The sequence below is a fragment of the Pelobates fuscus genome, chromosome 8 (assembly GCF_036172605.1).
Source record: "Pelobates fuscus isolate aPelFus1 chromosome 8, aPelFus1.pri, whole genome shotgun sequence".
Lineage (NCBI taxonomy): Eukaryota > Metazoa > Chordata > Amphibia > Anura > Pelobatidae > Pelobates > Pelobates fuscus.
In genome coordinates this window covers 115,350,425-115,376,622 of record NC_086324.1, presented here as the reverse complement: position 1 = coordinate 115,376,622, position 26,198 = coordinate 115,350,425, and the positions used below count along the sequence as shown (strand labels likewise).

General features: G+C 42.5%; 1 protein-coding gene across 1 annotated transcript in view; it reads left to right on the top strand.

The window, feature by feature from the left end:
* GTF3C1 (general transcription factor IIIC subunit 1) overlaps positions 1-26,198 on the top strand; it is a 135,111-nt gene that overhangs the window by 83,950 nt on the left and 24,963 nt on the right. The window contains exons 10-16 of the mRNA XM_063430237.1: positions 1,999-2,153; positions 4,767-4,909; positions 12,610-12,763; positions 17,406-17,509; positions 19,746-19,924; positions 21,629-21,913; positions 22,606-22,751. Of these exons, the coding sequence (XP_063286307.1) occupies positions 1,999-2,153; positions 4,767-4,909; positions 12,610-12,763; positions 17,406-17,509; positions 19,746-19,924; positions 21,629-21,913; positions 22,606-22,751 (1,166 nt within the window). The remainder of the gene's footprint in view (positions 1-1,998; positions 2,154-4,766; positions 4,910-12,609; positions 12,764-17,405; positions 17,510-19,745; positions 19,925-21,628; positions 21,914-22,605; positions 22,752-26,198) is intronic.

The window sequence follows — 26,198 nt, the reverse complement described above, 5'->3', positions numbered from 1 at the left end:
GCAAATTGTAACTCTATTTCGGTCCGTTCTCAGTTTAAATAGGCGCTTTTTCGCGCCGTTTCTTCCATCTGGTGATATGCTCCTCCCCCCTTCATTCTGACGTAGCGAAGATCAAGCATCCTAGCGTCGTTAGTAACCTTCGGTGTTCATCATAAATGACACAGGGAGGGTCCCTTCACTTATCAGTCTTTAGTATTGTAATAAGGAGTTTCCTACTGCCACATACTTGATACATATTAACACAAATATAATTAAAACACAAGTAGATAGTAAACCAACTATTTAAATACATGTTAAATCGGAACTTCCCTTTTCCTAAAAGATACTTTAAAAATGAAATTAGGTAAAAAAGAAGAAAGAGAGGAAAATCAGTATTATTCCATTTAAAGGTACAGGTTCCTGTATATACAAAATACAAATGCCTTAAAGTGCACATTGCTATCAGTATTATTTCATTTAAAAGTGCAGTATATATATATATATATATATTTTTTTTTTTTTAAATCAATGTGGCATATTTCTTACACAGCACTTTACTGCACAAAGTCCCCAACTTTGGGAAAACATATATGCTAGACAAAAGTAACATTGCAAAATACAATAAAAAAAAAAAGTATAAAATCTAAAATCCCTTTGCTTTTCATCCATAATTGCACAAACTTCTTCAGGGTTATGAAGAGTAAAATCTAATCTTATGCTCCACTTTGTGTCCTTCTAAACGTCCATAGTTGTGACAAAATCACACTCCTGGATCTTCAGCTGTTTTCACTTCTGTCTTCCTGTTTTGTAAATCATGCATTTCATCACATGTGTATGTGTATGTATAAGGGAAACAAAAAGTACACCCCCTTTGAATTCTATGGTTTTACATATCAGGACATAACAATCATCTGTTTCTTCTTCTTCCTCTTCTTCTTCCTCTTCTTCTTCTTCCTCTTCCTCTTCCTCTTCCTCCTCCTCTTCCTCTTCCTCCTCCTCTTCCTCCTCCTCTTCCTCCTCCTCTTCCTCCTCCTCTTCCTCCTCCTCTTCCTCCTCTTCCTCTTCCTCCTCTTCCTCTTCCTCCTCTTCCTCTTCCTCCTCTTCCTCCTCTTCCTCTTCCTCTTCCTCCTCTTCCTCCTCTTCTTCCTCTTCCTCTTCCTCTTCTTCCTCTTCTTCCTCTTCCTCTTCTTCCTCTTCTTCCTCTTCTTCCTCTTCTTCCTCTTCTTCCTCTTCTTCCTCTTCTTCCTCTTCTTCCTCCTCTTCCTCCTCTTCCTCTTCTTCCTCCTCTTCCTCTTCTTCCTCTTCCTCTTCTTCCTCTTCCTCTTCTTCCTCTTCAGTACAACAAAGCTTAAATGGACACTATAGTCACCTGAACAACTTTAGCTTAATGAAGCAGTTTTAGGGTATAGAACATGCCCCTGCAGCCTCACTGCTCAATCCTCTGCCATTTAGGAGTTAAATCCCTTTGTTTATGAACCCTAGTCACACCTCCCTGCATATGACTTGCACAGCCTGCCATAAACACTTCCTGTAAAGAGAGCCCTATTTAGGCTTTCTTTATTGCAAGTTCTGTTTAATTAAGATCTTCTTATCCCCTGCTATGTTAATAGCTTGCTAGACCCTGCAAGAGCCTCCTGTATGTGATTAAAGTTCAATTTAGAGATTGAGATACAATTATTTAAGGTAAATTACATCTGTTTGAAAGTGAAACCAGTTTGTTTTTTTCATGCAGGCTCTGTCAATCATAGCCAGGGGAGATGTGGCTAGGGCTGCATAAACAGAAACAACGTGATTTAACTCCTAAATGACAGTGAATTGAGCAGTGAAATTGCAAGGGAATGATCTATACACTAAAACTGCTTTATTTAGCTAAAGTAATTTAGGTGACTATAGAATCCAAACTAGGATGTAACAGGACCTGTTGTCCGCTTGAAAAGCCAGGGCGTAGCCAGTATAATTTCTAAAACTGTCAATTTCATTATTTTGAATTATGCTATATTTTCCATTTATTCTCAATAGCAATGCCAAAAGTTAATGCAAGACCATTTTTGTCAAAAGATGCAGATAAGCTTTTGTCAGAAAATGATTGTAGTCGGGACAGCTTCCAGATGGAATCAAATCTTTCAACATTATCAGCTGATGAAGATGAACGCTCTGTAATCGAAGAAATACTGGCAAGTTATTTTCCATTAAGTATATCTCTTGCAGGTTCTTCTGTTAAAAAATAGAAATAAGTAAAACATCAAAAAATATATATATTTTTTTATTATTACTAGAGAACTTGGTTATAATGAAAAGCTGTAGTCTAAGCACCAGCATGCTGTGGTAGCTAGCTAAACAGCACAACTGATTTGCAGTGCTGTATTGGCCTTGCTTAGCTAAATGGAGTCCATCAGGCTTCTTTATTTTTTTTTAATTCTTTATTTTTGTTGTGCTTTTAATTACATGAAATGCATGCAGCGCCACGACAGCGGATGCGAGCAGCAACAATGCAGATTTATTGTGGCATAGAACAATAGCACATGTTAAGGAGTTAGAGAAGACAGGCTATCAGCACAATTTTATAATAAGAGAGAATCATGCAAGGCAAACATTTCAAAAACTTTAACCCCTTAAAGACTGAGCCAAATGTACACGTTGTAAACAAAACCTGGCATTTGCGCTATATGTCTGTCCAACCGTAATTCACCTCTTTCATATTAAATGCACCCCTCCCCCCCCCCTTCTTATATATCATTTTATTCAGGGGAAACAGACCCCTCCCCCCAATCCGGCTTCTTTGACCTTTGTGTGGCTTTATTTGTCTCCCCCCTCTTACGTGGACTCTACTTGTTTTTTTCCTCATTTTTACAGCATTTTGTTTCACTACCCACTTTCTGCGGCTCTTTGCGCCCCTCCCCTTTCCATTTTTGTAGCTCTTTCACCAGCCCATCCACTTTACAGGATTTTCATATTACATCACCCCCACCAATACTTAAAGGGACACTATAGTCATCCAGACCACTTCAGCTCAATGAAGTGGTCTGGGTGCCAGGTCCCTCAGGTTTTAACCCTTCAGAGAAACTGCTATGTTTACATAGCCGGGTTAATCCAACCTTTGGTGGCTGTCTTCCTGACAGCCGCTAGAGGCGCTTCTGCATCCAGTGTGCAGAACGTCCATAGGAAAGAATTGAGAAATGCTTTCCTATGGACTGTTAGAATGCGCGCTCTGCTCTTGCCGCGCATGCACATTCCGCTCCACTCGGGAGCTGACGTCAGCAGAGGAGTAGATGTCACCAGCGCCGAGGGAGCCCGGTGCTGGATTAAGGCAAGTAGGTGAAGGGGTTTTAACCCCTTTAGCGCCACGGGAGGGGATCCTGAGGGTGAGGGTCACCCAAGGATGACATAGTGTCAGGAAAACGGGTCCACCTGATGTCATTAGATGGGGGAATTAGGTTTAATTTATATGGAAGGAAATCGTTAAAGGAGCACTTCCAGCACCACTATAGCGTGGTGATATATTTATGGGGCCAGCACTATTTTGTTTTAGAATGCTTTGACTTCGTACTTGGGGTCTGCCAGATGTCTCTCCCTCCTTCCTGCAGGCTGATCTGCACAGCCAGTGAACTAAGCCATGCACTACTGGGCTTAGCTCATGATGGTAGCTTTCATCTATCACTGAGCTGTAGTGGAAGCAGCAAGCAGCACTCTGCAAAGCCCAGGTAAGAAGTCTAAAATAGGGGGCTCTAGGGAATTCCAGAGAGCTGTAGTGGTGCAGGGAGTGTTCTATTTAACACTCCTGTCAAGTTTTTGCTCATGTTAATAACCACAGAGGGGCGGAGCCTGACTGGCTAGCCGAGCGAACGCACATTGCATGAGCTCCTGAGCTAAAGCAGCAAAAACCACGACTAGCTGCAGCCAAGCAGCGGGTTTTACCGCAAAACTTATAGGCTGAACAAAGGGGGCCGTGCTGATCCAAACTACATCAAACTCGGAACCTTTCAGGTCCGTATCACCAGCCTTTAACATACTGCGGCCTACAAACTTATCAGGCGTCAGAGAGACGTCCGCTCTCCAGTGCTGACTTCCGTTAATAATAGCGGACACCTGCATATCTGCTATATTGCCATGTCTACTTAGACGCACAGATTGTCCATATATAATGCAAATCTCTAGCCCATTCCAAGGTAATAGCTACTCTGAAAATTCTCAGCTGTTTACTCTTGTAGTTAGACATGTTTGACTAGCTTACAGATTATCTTGTTTTTATTATATCATAAACTTGTGCAAATCCTTAAATGTTGCTCTATAAAAATCGGTCTGTTTTTTTCACCTACTAACCAACTGTTAACATATGCCTTGTCATATTCTAGTCAATGCTGTAGGGGCATGGCTTGGCTCCCGCCAGACAAGCATACTATGCACTGATCGTTTAAGATAGGAACACTTAATCTGAATATGTTGCTCTATAAAAATTGTGCGGTTTCTTCACATGCTGATCAACTGTTAACAAATGTTTTGTCATACACTTGTCAAGGCTGTTGGGGCATGACGAGATAACTTGGTATATTTCCATGCACTCCACAAATAAAGAATTTAAAAAAATAAAAATAAAAAATAACCAAATAAAATGTATTATCAAAATGATTTACCCATTCTTTTTTTCTGTTACTTTTGTGACCTGCAGTTATATAAAGTATAGAGAATGACTTTTAGGTGGCATTTATTAAAAAAAAAAAAAAAAAAACAGTTTGAACTAGTATAAACAAACTTAATTTTTCTTGTATTCTTGTTTCCTCATAAAATAGGAGAAGCGTTTAGAACATAACGGTACTGAACCTTGCAAAAAAAAAACTTCTGAGAAGTGCCGTGAGACCTATCGACTTTTGAAGAGGAGGAACATTATAGTGGAAGCTGTTAAAAATCTGAGATTAGTGGAGAGCTTGTTCATGTAATTGTCTTAAAATATCTGTAAATATTTTACATTTCTTTATGATAGTCGTTTTGCTCAAGTGGGTGCCAATCTAATGTTGGAAGTATGTTTGTGTGGGTGGTCTTTACCTTACATCTGAAAACCCTGCCAGTTGACAACCAAAGAATACTCTATAGATGGTCTCCTTCATAGATCAAACATTATGCTTTTCCTATTAGCTGCTGGAAGTGGTAGCTTATGGTATATTGCTGTGTATGGCACGCGGAAACTAATTGAATGTCCCCCTGCCCTTTCCCCACTCTTTTTTTTTTTTTTTTTTTTTGTGTGTGGAGGGGGTAGGGATTGCCGGTACATATTCTCAATCATACACATTTACATGCAGAGACATTGTATTCACACTTAGCTACATTCATATACACAGGCACACACATTGATATAATACACAGAGATGCAATCGCACACATAGAGACAAAAACACAGATTTATACACATTCCTATACACACATATTCATACACTCACACACACTTAATTTTATTGCTATTGGGTACTGTCTGCTCTGATTTCCAAGCTCTCTGTAATTGTGCTGGGGCAATATCACATCCAAGGTTTAGCTTCAGGGTGCATAAATGAGGTGGGATATCCGTGCAGGAATATGATAGCAGCCTCGCTATACGTCTGAATACATGCACTGCAGAGAAGGCACCACTTATCACCCTAGGAGGCCCCTCTCCCAATCAGTAAGATGCTGTGCGTTCTAATTTTTATCAAGTTGCAAAGCAGCATGTATCAGGCTTTTAAAAAGATCTTTTGTTATAGTTTTACCTTTATGGAAAAACTCAGAAATGACTGCCATTTTAAGCATGGGAAGTTAATGAACATTATGATATTGCCACCAGGAAGAGAAGCTCATAAAGTAAAATAGTCCATGTTACACAACCAAAACATATCTTCCCTTTGTTAAAATAGAGGAAACAAAATAAAACCAACAACATGTAACGGATAAACAGATCTAGGAGAAAAACTTGCTAAGATAAAGGGGGTGGGGGGAGGAAATGATTAATAGCTTTAAAATAGGTCTTTCAATTTCTTTGTCTCTGCGAACATTATTGTTTGTGACCATGGGACAAAAATCTTGTGTATCGGCATCTGCAATTATATTCCCTCTGAAGTATTATTGTGTGTGTGTGTGTGTGTGTGTATGTATGTATGTATGTATGTATATATTTTTATATATATATATATATATATATATATATATTTTTATATATATATATATATATATATATATATATATATATTTATTTATATTTAGGGGTGCACCAAAATTAAAATTCTGGTCCGAAACTGAAAATTCAGGGTGCCCTTGGCCTCAAATGATTTAAAAAAAAGTTTGTTTTTTTCTAGAATTGGAAAAAAAAAAAATCCTTCTCTTTTAGTGGTCCCCACCCGCTTAATGTTCCTCTCTCCCCCCTCTAGTGTTCTTTTCTCCCCTCCCCTGTCCCAGTGTTTTTTCCCCCCATCCCATAGTGTTCCCCCCCCGCTGCCCCTTAGTGTTCTCCCCCCCCCCGTCCTATAGTGTTCTTTCCCCCACCTCCTTTCCCATAGTGTTCTTTCCCCCACCTCCTGTCCCATAGTGTTCTTTCCCCCACCTCCTGTCCCATAGTGTTCTTTCCCCCACCTCCTGTCCCATAGTGTTATTTCCCCCACCTCCTGTCCCATAGTGTTCTTTCCCCCACCTCCTGTCCCATAGTGTTCTCCCCCTCTCCTGTCCCATAGTGTTCTCCCCCCCTCCCCTGTCCCATAGTGTTCTTCCCCCTCCCCTATCCTATAGTATTTCCCCCCCCTCTCTCCTGTCCCCCTATCCTATAGTATTCCCCCCCCCCTCTCTCCTGTATATGTCTATATGTATTAGGACCATGAGTACTACCGGGCCGTGTGAGTAAACGCTCCCCCTCGAAGCATTACACGTCTTACTTGGGGGTCTCTACACACGATGAACGCAATGACACGAAGGGGGGGGGGGCGCAAGTCACTCCAGCGTCTCTGTCATCTTACAGCCGGGAATCACGCAAGCCACTTCAGCAGACAAACGAACACTCACTCCCATCATCCTCACATGCATCCCATAAGATCCATACCATCTTACACCTCAGCTTAAACACCACTCAGACGCAAGGTACCAGCCGCGAGTCATGCAAGCTATGTCAGCAAACAAGCAAACACCCACTCCCATCATCCTCATACGCATCCCATAAGATCCATACCAACTTAAACACCTTGCTCAGGAGGAGGGAGGGGGGGTTTTCGCACTTATAGGGATACACACCTGAAGTCAGCAACATGTGGGGTCATCACGCCCCTGCCCCTCGCATAGGTCCATCAAGACACTTCACTGAGGCATCGGCCTCCTCGCATCGGGTCATAGTTAAAAAAACAAACTATGTTTCATGTCACCTCGCTTATTCTTTCCTCACGTTCAATAGACACCGAAGATCACCTCCATCCCCCTTAACATTATATAGGGATCTCACCCTCCATAAACGAGCCAAATACACGTCAGATAATACTCTTCTCCTTAAAGAATCATTACTCCTTACTCAGGTGTATTCATGTTCCAGAATGTCATAGGCTTCTGACATAGCCGAGGATATCTCCCTTCCTAGCACCCCTGACAGAATCTCCAGCCCAGCAAGACCAGGAACCCCAGTCGAGAACATAGACAGCAAGTCTAGGGTCTCTACGTTCTTGGACCATACCCAAGATCACAGCCGAACTCAGGAGAATAGGCATACCATACCCGGCCACGGCTCGTACAGTGGAACTATACCGCCTCCTGAACGCTAACCCTGACACCCCGCTACTGGGCACTAGCACGCAGGGAAATGACGAAAACACGTCAGGAATCCAGGCCACCATGTCAGCACTTCTATCATCTGTTAACCTCATCAGTGAGACACTGGAGAAACTTGAAAACCAAGTTGCCATTATCACTCCAGCAGCTGTCCCTGCCACACTTCCACAGACATTACCTACCCCGGTTAACCGCACAAATTCTAACCCGGCACCCACAACCTCACACATAATCACGCCTGCCCACTTAGTATCCCAGCCTATCAAGAAAGACATACTAGAAGGGAAAGATGTCAACCTAGTCTCCCTCCTAATAGTGTCCCAAGATTTGGTTGAGAACAAGGCTTACTGCTATTGGGGACGTGTCGGTAGTACTCAAGGCCAGGGACCCCAGACTCAACAAGAAGCTGTCCGTTCCTTACTTTGTGATGGTGTTCGGCCTATACAGGGGTGTTATTTGTTCAGTGTTCCCCCAACGCAGGCAGGAGCTGAACCTATATCTCCACAAATTGATGGATCTAGGCAACAAGTACGGAGGCTACTCCTTCTATGATTATCATAGATCATTCTCGTCGAAGGCGGCGGCAGCAGCATAAATTCAATTTAACTCACGCTCAGACTGGAGCCAATTTGACACGGAGCTGTTCTGCCGACACTTCGACGGCCTCAAGCCTCCGTCTTGTGCCATTTGCGCGTCAACCGCACATTCTACCAATTTGTGCCCCACCGAACTGAGCCCGCCTTCTACCAACCATGCAGAGTCCACTCCCAACAAATCAGACTGGGTACTCAAGGACAAAATGGGCAGACCCATCGTCTTTCTAGGCAAAGCACAGATATGCAACAACTTCAACGCTGGAGGTTGTAGCTTCAGCGCTTGTCGATTGTTGCATGTCTGTTCCCTTTGCTTCAGGGCACACGCAAAGGCCATGTGCCCCAACCGGCTTTTCCCTAAGCAATGACTCACGGAAATTAATGTTGGCAACCTCCCCTATTATCTCTCCAGCCACCCTTACCCACACTTAGTCAATTTCCTCACCATGGGATTCATGGTAGGATTCCACACTGGGCTAGTTCCACTCCCGGGGGGAACTCTAGAATGCAGAAACCTCCAAACAGCCACCTTAGACCCCGACACTACGGACACACTGATCACAGCTGAAATCAACCACGGGTTCAAGATAGGTCCCTTCAAACAACCCCCCTATTCCAGTTTTAGAACAAACCCAATTGGCATTGCTACTGGAAAATGTAACAATAAAAAAGTTAGATCATTGACCTCTCCGCACCTCATTCCTCTATCATTCCTATCATTAATTCTCTCATACCATCAGGTGAATTTTCACTACAGTATGTTACAGTGGACAATGCCATGGGAGCGATCTTGAAAGCAAGGCACGTCGCCTGGCTAGGAAAAACTGATATTGAAAATGCTTTCAAGTTGCTACCCATACATCCGTTACTATGGCATCTACACGGTGTCAAATGGAGGAGCCAGTACTACTTTGCCATGCGTCTAACGTTTGCGGCCAATAGCAGCCCCAAACTCTTCAACATGTTTGCCAAAACACTGTGCAGGCTTCTACTAAATGTGTGCTGCTGCCTAGTAGCAATACACTATCTGGACGACTTCCTTACGGGCGAGGAACCTAATAAAATTCCCCACAGTATCGACAAAACAGCGGCACTATTCTCCACATTGGGAGTCCCCCTAGCGACAGAAAAAACAATAGGTCCCGCTACCGCTCTAACCTTTCTAGGTATCCACCTAGATTCGACAACCATGATAGCCAGTCTGCCAGATGAGAAAGTTAACCGCATCAGAAACTAAATAACAGGGTTCCTGCTCAAGAGCAATTGCTCCCGCAAAGCGTTTCAGTCTCTTCTAGGCGCTCTGAATTTCGCGTTTTGCATAATACCACAAAGCTGTGCATTCATTTCATGCCTACTACACCTCCTAACTGAGGCCTCTCATGACAATTCTACCATTCTCATCGACAACATCGCCAAAGCAGACTTACTCATGTGGGGTAGATTTCTCTCCTCCTGGAACGGGAAATCAACAATCATACCCCCACTTGACGAGGAACCTCTGGTCGCAACCCATACAGGGTTTGCGGCCATATATAAAAACGGTGGTTCCGTAACTCATGACCCCCCGAAACTTCAACATTACAGGCCTTCAATACCACGTCCTTACTATTCGAGCTACTATCCAATAGTAGCAGCAGCCCACACTTGAGGTTTGTTATGGGAAGGCAAAGCAGTCCAATGCCTCTACGATAATGAAGCCACGTGCGAAATCATAAATAAAGAGATCCTCCTCACTAGTCATCATGAGACTCTCATAAGGAGACTCACGTTGGCAGCATCACATAACTTTCATTCGGTTTGCATGCACATACCTGGTCGGGAAAACATCTCAGCTGACTCTCTCGTTCCAACTTTCAGGCCTTTTTCAAACACTACCCCACAGCAGCCATCACACCCAAGGTGACCCCAACATTTCAGGACCTGATTATGGACATGGTCTCCTAAAACAACACGCCAAAACCCTGTTGAAATCCGCTTTGTCGGACAACACTAGGAAGTCCTACGATAGAGCACTTACTATCTTCTCCAGGTCCACGTCCGAACATCACATTACCAACACTTTCTCTATTGACATGATAGTTGCCTTCACTGTCACTTACACCTAAATCTGGCACACAACACCATCAAGCTGTACCTCACAGGTGTACAACACCACCTATTCACCTTATTCCCCAAAGACAAACCATTCATGTCATCCTATCACCTGAAAAAGGTCCGAAAAGGCATACAACGCACGGACGGCCCTCCGACCACCAAAAGACAACAAATTGACGGGGAAAGGCAGCATCAGATTTGTTAGACACCAACCCATTCGAACCCAGTACGAACTGCATAATTAAAGCCACAGTGTACATAGCATTTGACGGGTTCTTAAGACCCAATGAATTCACGGTGAGTAGACTGTCCGGGAATCCAAGTTACATCAGATTAAAGGATCTACATAAACGAGGAGACCACTATACACTACAACGAAGACAATCTAAGACAAACCAGTTGGGCCCCTCTGACAGAGGTCCTATACTTTCCGACCCATATCAAATGGTGTCCAGTGTCCGTATTGAATACCTTTTGCCTCTCCTTCACAGAACAACAAAAGCTACTCACCCCTGCTCACAATTTACGACAAACCCCTGACCTGCAAAATTTGTACACTTTGTGAGGGCCATGGCCGTCAGAATATGTTACGACCCAATGTCCATCTCAGGGCACTCCTTTAGGATCAGCACCACGACAGCCGCATCCAGCAAAAATGTTCCCGTACATATCATTAAGAAATTAGGTAGGTGGAAATCAGCAGCTTATGGCAAATACATTCCACAGCCAGAAAGAGAACTTAGGAAAGCTTTCAAGGAATTGCTCATGTGAATAATAAGCATTAAAAGGGTTATGTTTAAACCTTTTTTGCCCTCATTATTTCAGGCCTACCCGGTCATCTGTTTAGGCACACCACAACCGACTATCAATCATAACTTGACTACAAATATATATATATATATATATATATTATGTATGTGTGTATGTGTATATATATATATATACCGTATTTATCGGCGTTTAACACGCACCTTTTTCTCCCTGAAAATAGGGGGAAAATTATGTGTGCGTGTTATACGCCGATATACCATATTTACTTACCTGTCTAGAAGCGTGGGCCGGTGTTCAGCGTGCACCGCGGTACTGGAACTTCAATTTCAGGTTCCGGTTTCCGGCGGGACTGAAAGGAAGTGTGCACACTATTGTGTGCACACTTCCTTTCAGTCCCGCCGGAAACCGGAACCTGAAATTGAAGTTCCAGTACCGCGGTGCGCGCTGTGAAGCCGGCCCACGCTTCAAGACAGGTAAGTAATTATGGGACAAGAGGGAAAGTGCACTAGGGGACACTATGGGAGGGGGTGGAGAATACTATTGGAGGGGGGGGGGGGGTAAGAATACTATGGAAAGGGGGGGCGACACTATGGGATGGGGTGGAGAATACTATGGGAGGGGGGGGAAGAATACTATGGAAAGGGGGGAACACTATGGGAGGGGTGGAGAATACTATGGGAGGGGGGAAGAATACTATGGAAAGGGGGGGACACTGGGAGGGAGTGGAGAATACTGAGGGGGTGGAGAATACTATGGGAGGGGGGGGAAGAATACTATGGAAAGGGGGGGAACACTATGAGAAGGGGTGGAGAATACTATGGGAGGGGGGAAGAATACTATGGGGGGGAATACTATGGGAGGGGGTGGAGAATACTATGGAGGGGGGGGAGAATACTATGGAAAGGGGGGGGAGAATACTATAGGGAGGGGGGGGGGAAATTTCCTGGAATTTCCTTCTGAAAATGAGGTGCGTGTTATACACCGGTGCATGTTATACGCCGATAAATACGGTATGTATGTGTATATATATGTAGCTTGCTTCAGTTTTGTAAACTGGGTAATGTCCATGGCAGGCCACCAACAGAGACACAGAGGGATGAGAGATCTGTTCAAGTGTTGTGCATGTGAGATGCGTACACACAGCAGGCAGTTTTTGGACTTTAAAGGAAGGCTTACAGCCACTTTTGATTTTTGTAATTTTTTGCAGTTGTAAGCAAAACTGTATTTATTGTACTTGGAGTGACTTTTTACTGTATCATTTGGTACGTTTTATGTTCTGTTCTTTGGAAAGTCAAAATAACTTATTTACACACATAAGCATAAAGAGTGTGATTTTGAAGATAATGTACAATGTAATATAGTGCCTTTCATAGTTGTTAATATTGCATATAACTATTTAATTGCACAGGCTTCAGAAGATGATTATGGAGCAAGAAAAACAAGAAGGTGTATCAACAAAGTGCTGCAAAAAATCAATTATGAGACTTGTTCAGAGACTTTCTCAAGAAGGACTTGTTCGCCTGTATCGTACTAATGTAGTTCAGGATGGAATCAGCAAAAAGGTAGTTTATCTTTTTACTATGTAATTACTCCACTTATTTTCTTTGACGATTGAACTTTATTGCAATGAGTTAACAACCAAAATGTAAAAACTTTTTGCATTAATATCCAATATAATCTGTTATGGATTGTAATGCGCCTTTTGTTTCCTGCTTGATGTAAATAGCTGTTACTCTTTCTCTTTACATATCCCATATCCGCTAGATCCAGTGGCCATTGTCATGCTATAATTTGTCTGAGATGTTCTACCTATACCCAGGGAGCTACCAAGGGTGGTACTTTCTAAATATGTTCATGCCTATCATGTCTACTCCTCTACCCTAGTTAGCACTAGTCCACACACTAGACATGTATACTGTTATACCTTTTTATTTCTAAAAATGATATCTAATATGCCATGTCTATACTATACTCTGTTTGACAGATGTGCTTGTCTATGCTGTTGTGGCATTGTGGGCATCTTTGTAACATTGTGCACAACCTAAATAAATAAATATATTTATTTTTAAGACATGGGGGCGGTGCCTAGTTTTCAAGCAGAACAGACGTGTGTTGTTTCGGCGCCTACATGTTGGTGCGATTTTAGAGCAATAACCCCGGCCAATGTGCAATCTTCGACGCTGCAGGGCTCTACCACGACTGGTGTCCCCCAGACAAACATATAGAAGCTTTCCTCAAGCTTAAAATCTGTTGGGGAGCCAAGACACACTGCTGCGACCTACTACAGACGGAGTTGAGGGGAGGCAGCCGACCTCCTTACTCCTGATCTTTCTGGCGACTCCTTTTGCTCTCCTGTCCCGTCCCCCCCCCCTTGGAACGGTGGAGGTTATCCCGGTTTCCACTGGACAATCTCTGACTTACTTGCACCGAGCAGTGCTCAGACTGCACTTTGCCTGCAAGAAGGCGGATGTCCATCCGCTTGCTGCACAAGGCATGAACCCATCCCTGGGGCCTCTCCATGACTCCACAGCATCAACCCTGTCATGACTAGATAACCTATTTATTCGCTTCTGGGAGAGACTACAGGCACGCATGCAGACTACCAAGCCGCAGTGGCGGAGGACCAGTGGAGGAGACATGTCGCTAAGATGGAGGAGGCTCCTGCAAAGTGATTCTAGCCAGCATGCACCTGCTACCCCAGCTGTCAACCGACCTGGGTCTGGAGCCCCACTGGGCACAGCCTAACTGCGTGAGACACGATGGTGGAAGATCTTCCGGCGCAAGCGGCACCCACCAACCAGACCCACAGCTCCCCCCCAGCAGGGGTAAAGACTCTATCCTTGGGACTGACTGGGTATGTGGATTGATAAAGCACACAGGCCTGGATCTTGAAGATCCTGCTCTGGAGCTGCTTTACAGAGGCCCACTCAGAATCACCTAGACGCTCACTACCTCTGCCGCTTGTGGGGATCGTATGATATGGATACCTGGATGTACCTGGGTGCTAGCTAAATATTCTGCTTTATGATTCCTGGCTCTTACTACTCTATCTTGCTACTCTATTTTATTCAACAGTGTGAACTGCACTGTGCCCTTTTCATTGCCAGTGGTTAATTCCCCTGCTGGTTATTTGTGTAAGCTTGGTTTCCCTCATGTTTGTACCATGTTATGCCCTTTGCGTAACCAGCCAATCCTATGATGTATGATTCTACCCTGTTAATTAGGGCTCTTAATAGCCTTTTAATACTTATAAACATAAATAATGCTCACCATATCTAGTGCTGACCCTTTATTCTATGTACCCTACCTCTCTGAAGTAACTGTGCTCTTCTAGCCCGTTAACACCATCTAATGCTGTATCTCCTGACTAATTGTTGGCTAAAGCACCACAGTCTAACAATTCACCTATACTGACAAGGTAGCACAGAGTGGAAATGTTAAACTACCTGTATTATGTTTGTTTCTCTATCTGCTCTTTTGCCTGTCCTGTAACTATGAAAATTGTTTCTTTAAATGCCTTACAGCATATAAACCTATGAAGTTTGAATAGCTTGCCAATCACTGTTGTGGCATGACAAGCCTGTTTGTAATCTTATGCACCGCAAAGAAAAAAAATAGAGGTTGAGAAAGGTTTTGCATGGAGACTATGATTTCAGCGACTCGCAAGATTTAACACGGCTTTTGGTTCCCTCAGCTTAAAATATGGTTATCTGCATATACCTATTGCACAAGACAAAAGAAGATATTTAAGATTTTCCTTAAAAGATCAAGACTATCTGCCAAATTTCCAGTTCAGGGTTCTGCCGTTTGGTCTTTCTTTGACTCCAAGAGTTTTTAGGAAAATTCTCGTAGTCCTCACGGCAGATATAAGGAAGCATCTTCGGAAGACCAACTCCCAACAGACATCAGAACAGCTTCAGTCTCCCTTCAGGACCATGTTTGGATTATCAACCGAGAAAAGTCAGAGCTCACAGCCACTCATTCAATCCAGTTTCTGGCGGTCATCTTGGATTCATTGCAAATTAAAAAATTTCTTTCAAGAGACGAGAGAAAGAAAATCAGAAACACCATATTTTCCTTACAGACACAGAGTGATCTGCTCTACAAAGGAATACATTTGACTCCTTGGTCTCTTCACATTGGCAATTCCAGTCGTAAACTGTGCCAAGGCAAAAATGTGACTCTTTTTCAGGATCGTATCCTGACAACTATGTTTTATCTTCCTTTTTAAATACTGTTCCTTTAAAACAAGTTCCTGCTCTGATTAATTTATACCACTAGTGGCCTCACTCGCCTCTAGTTCTGAATACTCACCTGCTTATCTTTGATTACTTCAGCTACAAAAGGCACCCAACTAACCTCAAGGCCTTTACATTGAAGTTGGTGAATTACTAGAACCACTTCATATCCTGGCTCCTGTGAACCTGCTCCATACCAACCTGCTCCTAACAAAATTCTGCTCCACCCTTACGCATACTTCTAACCAGCCTGCCTCTGTTACCAGCCTGCCTTTGATACCAACCTGCCTTTGTTTCAACCCTACCTAGAAATTACAGACTTTCTTTATTATTTGCAAGTAACCTGTTCTGTGGTAAGTATCCTGTTTTGTGGCATATAGCCTAAATTCTGTTTTCCCTCAAGTCTCATAATATGTCTAAAATCACTAATAAAGTACCTGAAGTCAACCCTGGCATAAGTCTCCTATCTGACCTGCTCAAGATCATGCCAACCTAGAAGTTCAACAGATCCATTAACATTCGACCCCGTTACCCGCCCCCCATTTGGACCTGCGGGGGATATCCCTGTCCACACTCGTAAAGCTTCTTACTCTACACTTTTTGCCTCCACTCCAGCAGCCCTGGTGAACTGCGTGCCTGGTCTAAAATGGCCGTCGCAATGCAACATCCCCACAGTCAGGGGACAAAGGAAAGCCAGACATGGAAAGCTCGCTTTCAATCTAACTTTGATAAGATATGCCAGGCATTCTGGCTACGAATTGACAGCAGACCCCGAATTTACAAAGCTGCTGCTGATCCGCTACTCACACACAAGACTCCTCTTCTGGGCTGGGGGCCCAAACGGAGCAACTCCCGACTCTCTGCCTACCTACCCTGAGGGGCACCCGTGCACCAGAGATCCTGGGGTACCATGATACTGCCATTTGGTGCAATAGGATCCCTGGACTGAGGGAAACGGCTCCTGATTAGGTGTAGGCTTGGGGAGTTGCGGGGCGGCTAAGCAGAGAAGTATACCCTACCTACCTGCTTGGCAATCTGCTACCCGTTCAACCAACTGTAATGAACCGAGGAGAAATTGTGTTTGGTAAAGAGACTGCCTTCATACTGTGGCCTGCTAGAGGTGTTGGGTGCCTCTTAGCTGCTTAACTCCAATAAAAAATCAACACACAGCAAAAATATTATTCTCTGCTTTCCAGTTATGGTCAAAATATATATTTTATTTTGTGTTGACTTTGATTGCCAGTGGTAACTCACTCTACCCAGATGGCTCTCCTATATCAGGAAAGTTTTATTGTTAGCACATTCTACTTAAACCTCTACCTAGACTTGCCTATCTAGCCTGTTAAAATAACGACATATTATTACCTAAGCTTGACTACCTGTAATGAACTTGGTCAGCTTGGCTCTGCTCAACCTCTGTGGGGACAGGCTTTAAGTAAATCTGTATTCAGCCCTACACTCTGCAGATTATCACTCTTGATATGAAGCTAGCAGTATAGGTTTTCTTGTTTTGAATGTCCATTACTTATCCTTACTTTTACATGCAATTGTGCACCTCTTAAGAATGCCATGCTGTTCTACTATGTCTGTTTAACTGGAGTTTGCAAACGCTGTTGTGGCAATGTAAGTTCATTTGTACCTAAATGCACACCCAAAAATAAAGATTGACAAAAAAAAGAGCAACAGATAAGAAATTCAAATAAAACACATTTTGCAAAAAAACAAAGCTAAAAAATTAATTTTTTTTTCAGAATTGGCTGAAATACACTGTAATCACGTCCCCACCAAACATGCCTGGGATAAGTAATCAATTTGCTCCATAGTCCAGGGCAGGTATTCCCTGCTTTTCATCTTCTTGAAATTCCTGTCCGAACCATTTCACTGAAAATACATTGGTGAGAATAAAAAATATTTTGGTATTTTCATAAACCTATGTACTAAGTGTAATTATCTTTTATGATTGTAGGTGGAGTTTGTTGTCCATCCATCAATAAATCCAAACGATCCATTAGTGAGAAGTTCTATTGAACAAATCCGTTTTCGTATGTCTAATACTACATCCTCAAACCGGTAAGCTGCACATGTGTGAATATTCCTCCATGTCTATTTCACATTTAGGATTCTCTGATTTCTATTATAGTGGCAGTTGTATGTGTGTTCTGCATGAGGTGTCTCAAAACGTTTTGTTGCCTGCGTGCGCACATACCACTTGTTTAACTATGCACCATAACAACCCTGCATTCTAGCTATATACACCAATACACATTTAGTAGCCAAACATATATCTGCATGCTCCCAGAACAAGAATCAGTCACCATCACAGTAGGAGACATTGAAGATCAGGTAGCCTATATATTCGGTGCGTGAGTGCCAGGTCCTGACATGACCCACACATACTGCATTAATAAACTAACATTGCTGCATGAATGACTAGAAATGGGACTTGAAATCCCAGTGCAATGGCAAGGACAATATCCATGCCATCATCACATGCGCTCTACCAATCATCAGGCACCCAGCTGGGATAACAACTTGGCCAAGAGAAGACTTGGCAACTACTCCCTATGAGTGGAGAATTCCATCTGAAATACGGAACCCAGAATCGGTCAGGAAGGAGGCAGGAGCCTGATGAGTGCCAAGGCACAGTCATGGATGAAGCACAAAGCATAATTAAAGGACCACTCTAGGCACCCAGACCACTTCAGCTTAATGAGGTGGTCTGGGTGCCAAGTCTCTCTAGGACTCTAGGATTAACCTTTTTTTTTTTTTTTTTTTTTTTTTATATAAACATAGCAGTTTCAGAGAAACTGCTAAGTTTCAGAGAAACTGCTAAGTTTCAGAGAAACTGCTATGTTTATACTGAGGGTTAATCCAGCCTCCAAAACCTCTAGTGGCTGTCTCATTGACAGCTGCTAGAGGCGCTTGCGTGCTTCTCACTGTGAAAATCACAGTGAGAAGACGCCAGCGTGCATAGGAAAGCATTGTAAATGCTTTCCTATGCGACCGGCTGAATGCGCGCGCCGCTCGGCTCCTGCCGCGCATGCGCATTCAGCCGATGACGTCGCGAGGAAGGAGGAGAGGAGGAGGAAAGCTCCCCGCCCGGCGCTGGAGAAAGGCAAGTGTTTAACCCCTTCCTCTCTCCAGAGCCCGGCGGGAGGGGGTCCCTGAGGGGGTGGGCACCCTCAGGGCACTATAGTGCCAGGAAAACTAGTATGTTTTCCTGGCACTATAGTGGTCCTTTAAGTACATCATGAATATGGCTCCCAAAGATGAACTACTACTAAGACAAACTTCTATGGGAAAACTACAGCAGAGATAAGCAGGTAAGGAGCAGGTATCATGGTAACCTGATGAGTGCCAAGGCACAGTCATTGATGAAGCACAAAGCACTAGTCACCAGAACAACTACAGCTTATTGAATTTGTTCTGGTGAGTAGAATCGTTACCGTCAGGCTTTTTGCTGTAAACAGTATTTTCGGAGAAAATGCCGTGTTTACATTACAGCCTAGGGATAACTTCACAGGCCACTCCTCAGATTTCTGTTAGAGATCCTTCCTGGGTCATGGCTGCCTAAAATGCATCCAAACATTCAGTGTCTCCACCCTCTGCATGCAGACACTGAACTTTCATCATGTTTTTTTTGTTTTGGGAGGTCCATTGTGTATTATCCTTTGAAGTCCTATGTACGTATAATATTCTGTACATATACCTTGGGCACGGTTTACTCAGTTTTTTCATGTATTTTATTCACCTTTAAGGTCCGGGAATCCTTGTATTGTTTACTGCTGCCTGTTTTGTATCTTTTGTTCAATACTATAGTGAGCGCCTATTATCTCTTAGTAATAGAGTACATATCAGAGACTTTTTTTGATGTTTTACATACATTATGGATTGAGGAGTTGGTCCCTTCTTACCAAAAGAGGCAGAATGAGGATCTGGAGTGTTCAGAGTCGTAGGGATGTTACAAATTACTATGGGCAAAGATAGGTAATGACAGAACAAGAAAGGAGGCAAGAGATAAGGATCAAACTGTTCTCCTGGAGTAACAGCCAGGGCAGTCTGGCATTATAACCACTCCTGTGGACTGTAGTAGTTATGGTGTTTGAAGTCTTTGTTTATTGATGGAAACAAATGGCTAAATTAGATTAGTCATTAAAAGGCCCCAAATGAGTGCTTGTGCCCTTGAAGCTTCTTTTGCCCTCTTCTATAGACGGACATGCTTATCATGTTCTGTTATATAGTGTGCAGTGCTGTTTAATATAATTTGTATGGTTTTTTTTTTTGGTTTTTTTTATTTATTTTTTAGGTCACGTTCCCCTCAGGGATCATTAAACTCCAACAAGCAAGAGACAGAAGATCAAAGTAAAGGCAGAGCAAAAGAGAAAAATCACAAAGCATTGCCCTATAAGAATAACTGTGAGAAAAATGTAAAAAAGACAGATCAAATGGGTGTGGCTCCATTAATAAATTATCATCCTGTCACAGGTACTGTCTACATATGAGGCATCTTTGGTTTGGTTCCAAATCTGTAAAGCCGTTTCCAAAATAATTCATTTTTGTAAAGTGTGTGTATGTGTGTATATATACACACATACTGTGTGTGTGTGTGTGTGTATATATATATATATATATATATATATATATATATATATATGTATACACACACCAGTATAACACTATACACAACAGTATATACACACTAGTATAACACTAATGGTATACTTTTATAATAATTGGCTGACACACAGTATAAAAATCACTCAAACTAAAATGTTGCTAGGGCCTTGCTGTTAATGGCTTCTTTAGGTAGTTTGTCTCAATCAAGTAAACTAATATCTTTTAATGAACACACTTACTACAATTTGAAGTGTGCACAATTTTTTTTTTCACCAAAGCAGCCCACTTTTCCATTAGACACCAGGGACCTCCCACTAAACTCACCCAGCTGATTTTTCACTATTGACTGTTATGGTATTATTGTGATGATGATAAAGAACACTGTTAAGTCTCCCAGCATTTTCTTTCTGCACACCGCAGTGATGTGACCCTTAGTTGGGAGCATATCATTAACCAACTTGACAAACTCCAGGCACCAAAAAAACTTGTTTTTTAATAGTTTGTCACAACTGAGAGGAAAATAAGTTTTGTCTGTGGAGGTTCCAATGGGATCCTCCATAGACATCAGTGATGTGGGTTCCTGGTAGATGAAGCATCAAGAACCGAAGAGGACTGACTGGATAAAGATGGCAGCGGCCACAAGGGACAGGTTTAGTTTAGTAAAAGTCACCTTTTCATGCACCTATCATACTGCAAGCAGAGCAGTGACCGTTGGTGGTCTTTGCGATACATAGACTTAAAATATACCTCCTATTGGAGGTATGGCTTATTCAGAGTTAACACACTTCCTTCAGTTATTCTATGGGAGACAGGTGGTGTCAAATCTAGAAATGGCACTAAAATGTATTTTAGGTTTGGCGCAACATGTCTCCTGTACAATAACTTTTAGGGTTTAGAAGGATTCCTATAGTGAGTGTTTACTGCCTAGGTGACTTTAATTTGAACTTTTTGTGCTTATTGACTCTTGCTTCACTTTACCGTCAACTTCAATGGTTCCCAAACCAGTCCTCAAGGCAACCCTACCAGTCCAGGATTAAGGGATTACCCGGTTGTCTAAGTTGTGGTGTTTTTTTTTTTTTTGTTTTTTTTTATTTATAAAAACACCTTAGACACAACTGGGTAATCCCTAGTTCCTGGAATGGTAGGTTGTGCCTTGTGGACTGGTTGGGGAACTACTGGTCTACCTCAAAAACACTTTCTACTAGCCACAATTCATACCACCCATAGGCTCTGTGACATACTGAAATTAGTCAGCTTACACTCTGCCAATCACTGCAGCTCAGGCTAATGCTTATTTATTAGTCCAAGCAGCACGGAGTGGCTGAACTGCTGGGAACTCTAATTTAGCAAAAAAAAAAAAAACATTAAAAATGGTTTAAAGCTGAATGCAAGGCAGTGTAAGTGAACTCTAGCGACTACAACACTTCTATGAACTAAGACAGTTACAATATCTACAGTGTTTCCATTTAATTAATATTGATGCTTACCTGCCTCCCAAATGCCAGGGCATTATATCAAGCCATGTACTAACAAACCATTTGATGTTTTTTTTTGTTTTTTTATATATTTCAGTTCCGGGACTTGGGCGTACTCTTGGATATCTACCTAAAATGCCTCGTTTGAAAACAACCCACATTTTTCTCTGGTACATTGTCTATGGTCATCCCCTCAGAAAATTACAGGAACACCATTCAGATGGGAAAGTTGTTTCCAGTGAAGCTGCTGGGAGTAAACCTGAAACACTTTTGCCATCAATTACACATGGTATTTCAGATTCAGAAATAGCAAAAACTGATGATCACTGTGGAAATTTAGGACATATTCCAATTCTGGGATCTGAAGATGCAGGAGGCACTGGTATAATGTATAATATGCAAATTTTTCTTCATGTGGTATAAAATGTATTCATGTATTTTCTAAATCTTAGACAAAGAAAAAAATAGATACATATATAAAGCTCTTGTTTTAATGTAGTTTCATTTACGTAGGATGTTTTTAGATTTGTTTTCATTTTTTGAGTTTGTAAATGTAAATATACTGTCAGTGGCAGAACTTGCATAGAGAAGGGCCCTGGTGTAAGATTTTTTTTGGCTTCCCTTATCTTAATGGTGGCCAAATGGTAGATCCCCATCGTCGTACAACTTCCACAATGCTTTGCCATCTGGAAAGTGACCATTTGTCCATCATTGTAGGTATTTAGCACCGAGCAGTGTTTGTGTGTTTGAATCTAAGCTTGTAAGTGTGTGTGAATGTGGGCTTATATTTTGCAGTTGTGTATTTTTTATGTACTGTTACCATTTGAAAGCAGTGGTGTCATTGTGTGTAGTGTACAAAGACACACAGAAGCACACACTGACACACATGCAGATCTACAGATACACACACTGCCACACACAGATACACATACAGGCACAGATACAAACACTGACACACATACAGATACACAGATTTACACACACTGACACACATACCCATGCACCAAGGCACAATGTTATAGGAAAAAAAGCTTATTATAAAACAAATCTAAATAAAGCATCTTTTTTCTGTAGTGTATGTAGATGACACATCATGGATAAGATATGTCCCACCTGCTACCATTCACAGTGAATTTGGTCACGGCTGGGTTCTTGTCAGTGATATACTACTTTGTCTGCCACTTTCAATCTTCGTACAGATTGTGCAAGTCAGTTACAAGGTAATTGTATTTTTCTTAAATTTGTTTATTTGATTGTGTTCTATACTGGCCTAAGCCTTATATATCCTTCCTAAACTGGAGTAGGAAAAATGTGAAATATTGTGTGATATATTTTTTTTCGTTTACAGAAACACTCTCACCCCTAAAGCAACATAAGCCTATTTAGGGCAGGTGCTTTCTTAACATCAAAGATCAAACCATTTCGCTATGGTTTATAGAAACACTCCAGGCACCATAACAAATAAATCTCAATGAAGTTGTAGTGTCTGAAGGTCCTTGGCACCATCTTACCTTTAGGGATTAAACCAGTTCCAGTGTCTCCTCCTCAGTGACTGTTTTCAATGCAAAAGTTTTGGAGGGAGAGGGAAGAGCAGTTGAGTGGCAGCACTATATGGACCATGCTGGATTTAAACTTGTCATTGATGGCTCAACCCCTTAATTACTGAATTTTTTTGAATGGAAAAATACAGTATTAACATAACATTTGAAGCAAAGGATGCATAGATATCAAATAACCATAACACAGCAATTTATTTGCAAACCTAAAAACTCAAATTATGTACATTCACACAATTTGTTTTCCTCTTATTTGCTCAGCCTTTGCAAAAAATATTTAGGAAATGAAACGTTTTAGACCGTATACAGTGTCCTGTATGTAGCACTATGTCACACATGGTCTTAAATGGTAATACAAAAACAGAAATGCAGCTTACACTGGATATAATAAAAATAGGTAAACAAAAATCATCAAATACATTGCTTAAATGTACTTGTAAGATTCTTCAAAGCATTACTAGCAGTACAGATCAATAAAAATGTCAACAGAATGTAACAATAATGTCTGCATTTGAGCATAATACACAGTTAATACACTTAAATTATATATTTATAAAATAAAGGTATTTAAAACTACTATAGCAGTCTTTATCAATGTCTGTAGTGCTTACCGTGACCTCATTCCTCTAAAGGCTGTTAGTCATTCTTAAAGTATTAGTGAAAATTTATGGAGTAAATTTAATTCTAGAAAATACATAAACATTACATTTTTATTTTTGAGTCCGGTAGTGAAATTATTAAAGGACGACCAAAGTTACCAAGGCCATTTCATGCAGTGGTCCTGGGTGCAATGGTTCTGTCAGTTTAAACATGCAAGGCAAAATACTGCCATTTTGTAGAAATGGCAATATTTAGCGTGTAGGGATCGACATATGTCCAGTGGCGATTACCCTGGCAGACACTGGAGGTGCTTTCGCTGCACTAACAGAGTAAAACTTGGTCACGTGATTGTGGCGTACCTTGTACTAATTCCCTTTGGTTACCCGTACCTATCCCAACGTTTCCAAACGTATCCTTATCCATGTTCGTGGACCGAAGGAACGCGTGTGGTCCCCCCTTTTAAACCCTTCAAACACTGACCACCCCTGGCCAAGCACACCAGGCTACTACCAGTTTTCCTGAACCATCCAGCTCATACTACTGGAGCAGTTTTACACACAACAGACTGGCTCCAGAAGTTCAAGAATGGGTAAGGAACCATAACCCACTAACCCTCACAGATGCAGCAAGGCGGGCCGACTAGTACCAAGATGCCGCCATCATAGACTTTGACAAACACTCCTTGCCCTGGACGTTTGCCACAAATTCATGGAGGAGTTTAGAAGCTGGCCTCCTGCCTACCGACTATGGGCCATATACAAAGACTGTTCGGGAGTTAAATCTTCCCAACCGCCATTAGTAGCTTGCCCTGAGTGCCCCTCGTTCGGCACTTTCGACTTCATGTAAATGTAACGCATGCGAAAGCTGGCTCTCTGGCGGCCATTGGCGTGAACCAAACTCATGAATAGTCCCAGCGGTACTTGACCGATATGGAACTAATTTCAGCATGAGGACTTTGTGGGTTTCCGGTCACCTCAGTGGAACTTAGCCACGAATGTTATGTTGACCGTGTGGTTCCCGGACAACTTGGTTCACGGTTTTGAACCACTTTGAAATCCGCCAGGAGATCAATTTTTGGAGGGAAGATGCCAGACGGATCACCCCATATTGCGGCCGCAGGAGCTCCCGGAAGTTGACCGGCAAAAGCACCAAACGCCCTGAAACTGTTTTGGGCATAGGACACAGTGGTGTTTCCCCTACACTGCATGGATCTGAACTCTGAAAACGTGGGCGCTCAGATCACGGCTATTTAATTATCTATAATTTGTGGGGGTGCCTATTTGATTTATATGTATTTTATTTTTTTTGTGTTTTTGATATTTTGTATTTTATGCCTAGTCATGCTGACTCTGGAATTCGTAACCATTTTATGGGCGTGATGTGGAAGTGTTCTCGGCGGGTTTTCCAGCCTCCAGATTTTTGTATACAAGTAGGCCATTTGGCTATGATTACACACATTTATACCCTCCATCATGTCTAGGCTGATGTTTGGGGAATTGGGAGCTATAATCACGGCTTCAGTGGGGATTTGGGAGAACTACAGTGGATATACTCAGCTGGAGTATAGGGGATCTGTTACACAGACCATCACCCAGATTGTTCTCATAACCAGCTCTACCTACCCCGGGACCACCGGTACAACAACGAAGTGGAGGTATGACAAACTCCATACCTCCCCTCTTCCAACCCACAGTGGAATACAGTGCCACACATGCCAGCAGTTCGGGCTCATCAATGCCCCCAGAACCAAAACTGAACACACTGGGTTCTACCCAACACCCAGAAGAACACTGAGGTATTCTTCATGAGAGCGACGCAGTTGAAGCCGCAGCCGACAATCGCCAGCATCACAGGCAGACAGTGTTCCTAGAGAGAAAAACCATCCAGGGACTCCAAGACACTGGGGCCACTTTGACTTTATTAAAGAGACACCTGGTTCCAGGCTCAGCAGGAACAGGAGGTTCAGTAGCTGTTCGTGTAGCAGTGGGAGCAGTTCACCCCTTACTGACCGCCAGGGTCCATTTGAATTGGAGTGTGGAGGTCGGATTAATGCAGGAGTTAACTGCAGACGTCTTAATGGGGAACGACTTGGGACAATTAACTTAAGCCTTTGTGCCCCAAATCACACAGGAGGAGTCATACCAAGTGACCACACAGCAGCAGGCTCGCAACACAGACCAAAGCTCCTACTCGGAGGCTCAGACGCTTCTATGTTGGATTAGGAGCAGTACTGAGCCTAGTCGGAGCCGATGGCAGAGAACATCCTGTTGCATACTTGAGCCGAAAACTTTTGCCTAGAGAAGTAAGCAACACTGCCATTGAAAAAGAATACCTGACCGTTAAAAAAAAAAAAAAAAAAAAAAAAACTGCAGCCCTATCTGTATGGGCAACCCTGCTCACGGATCATAACCCGTTAGTATGGCTAAACCGGGTGGCGGGAGACAATGCACGGCTGCTTCGTTGGAGCTTAGCGCTGCAGACATAGGATTTCACCATCCACTACCGCCCCGG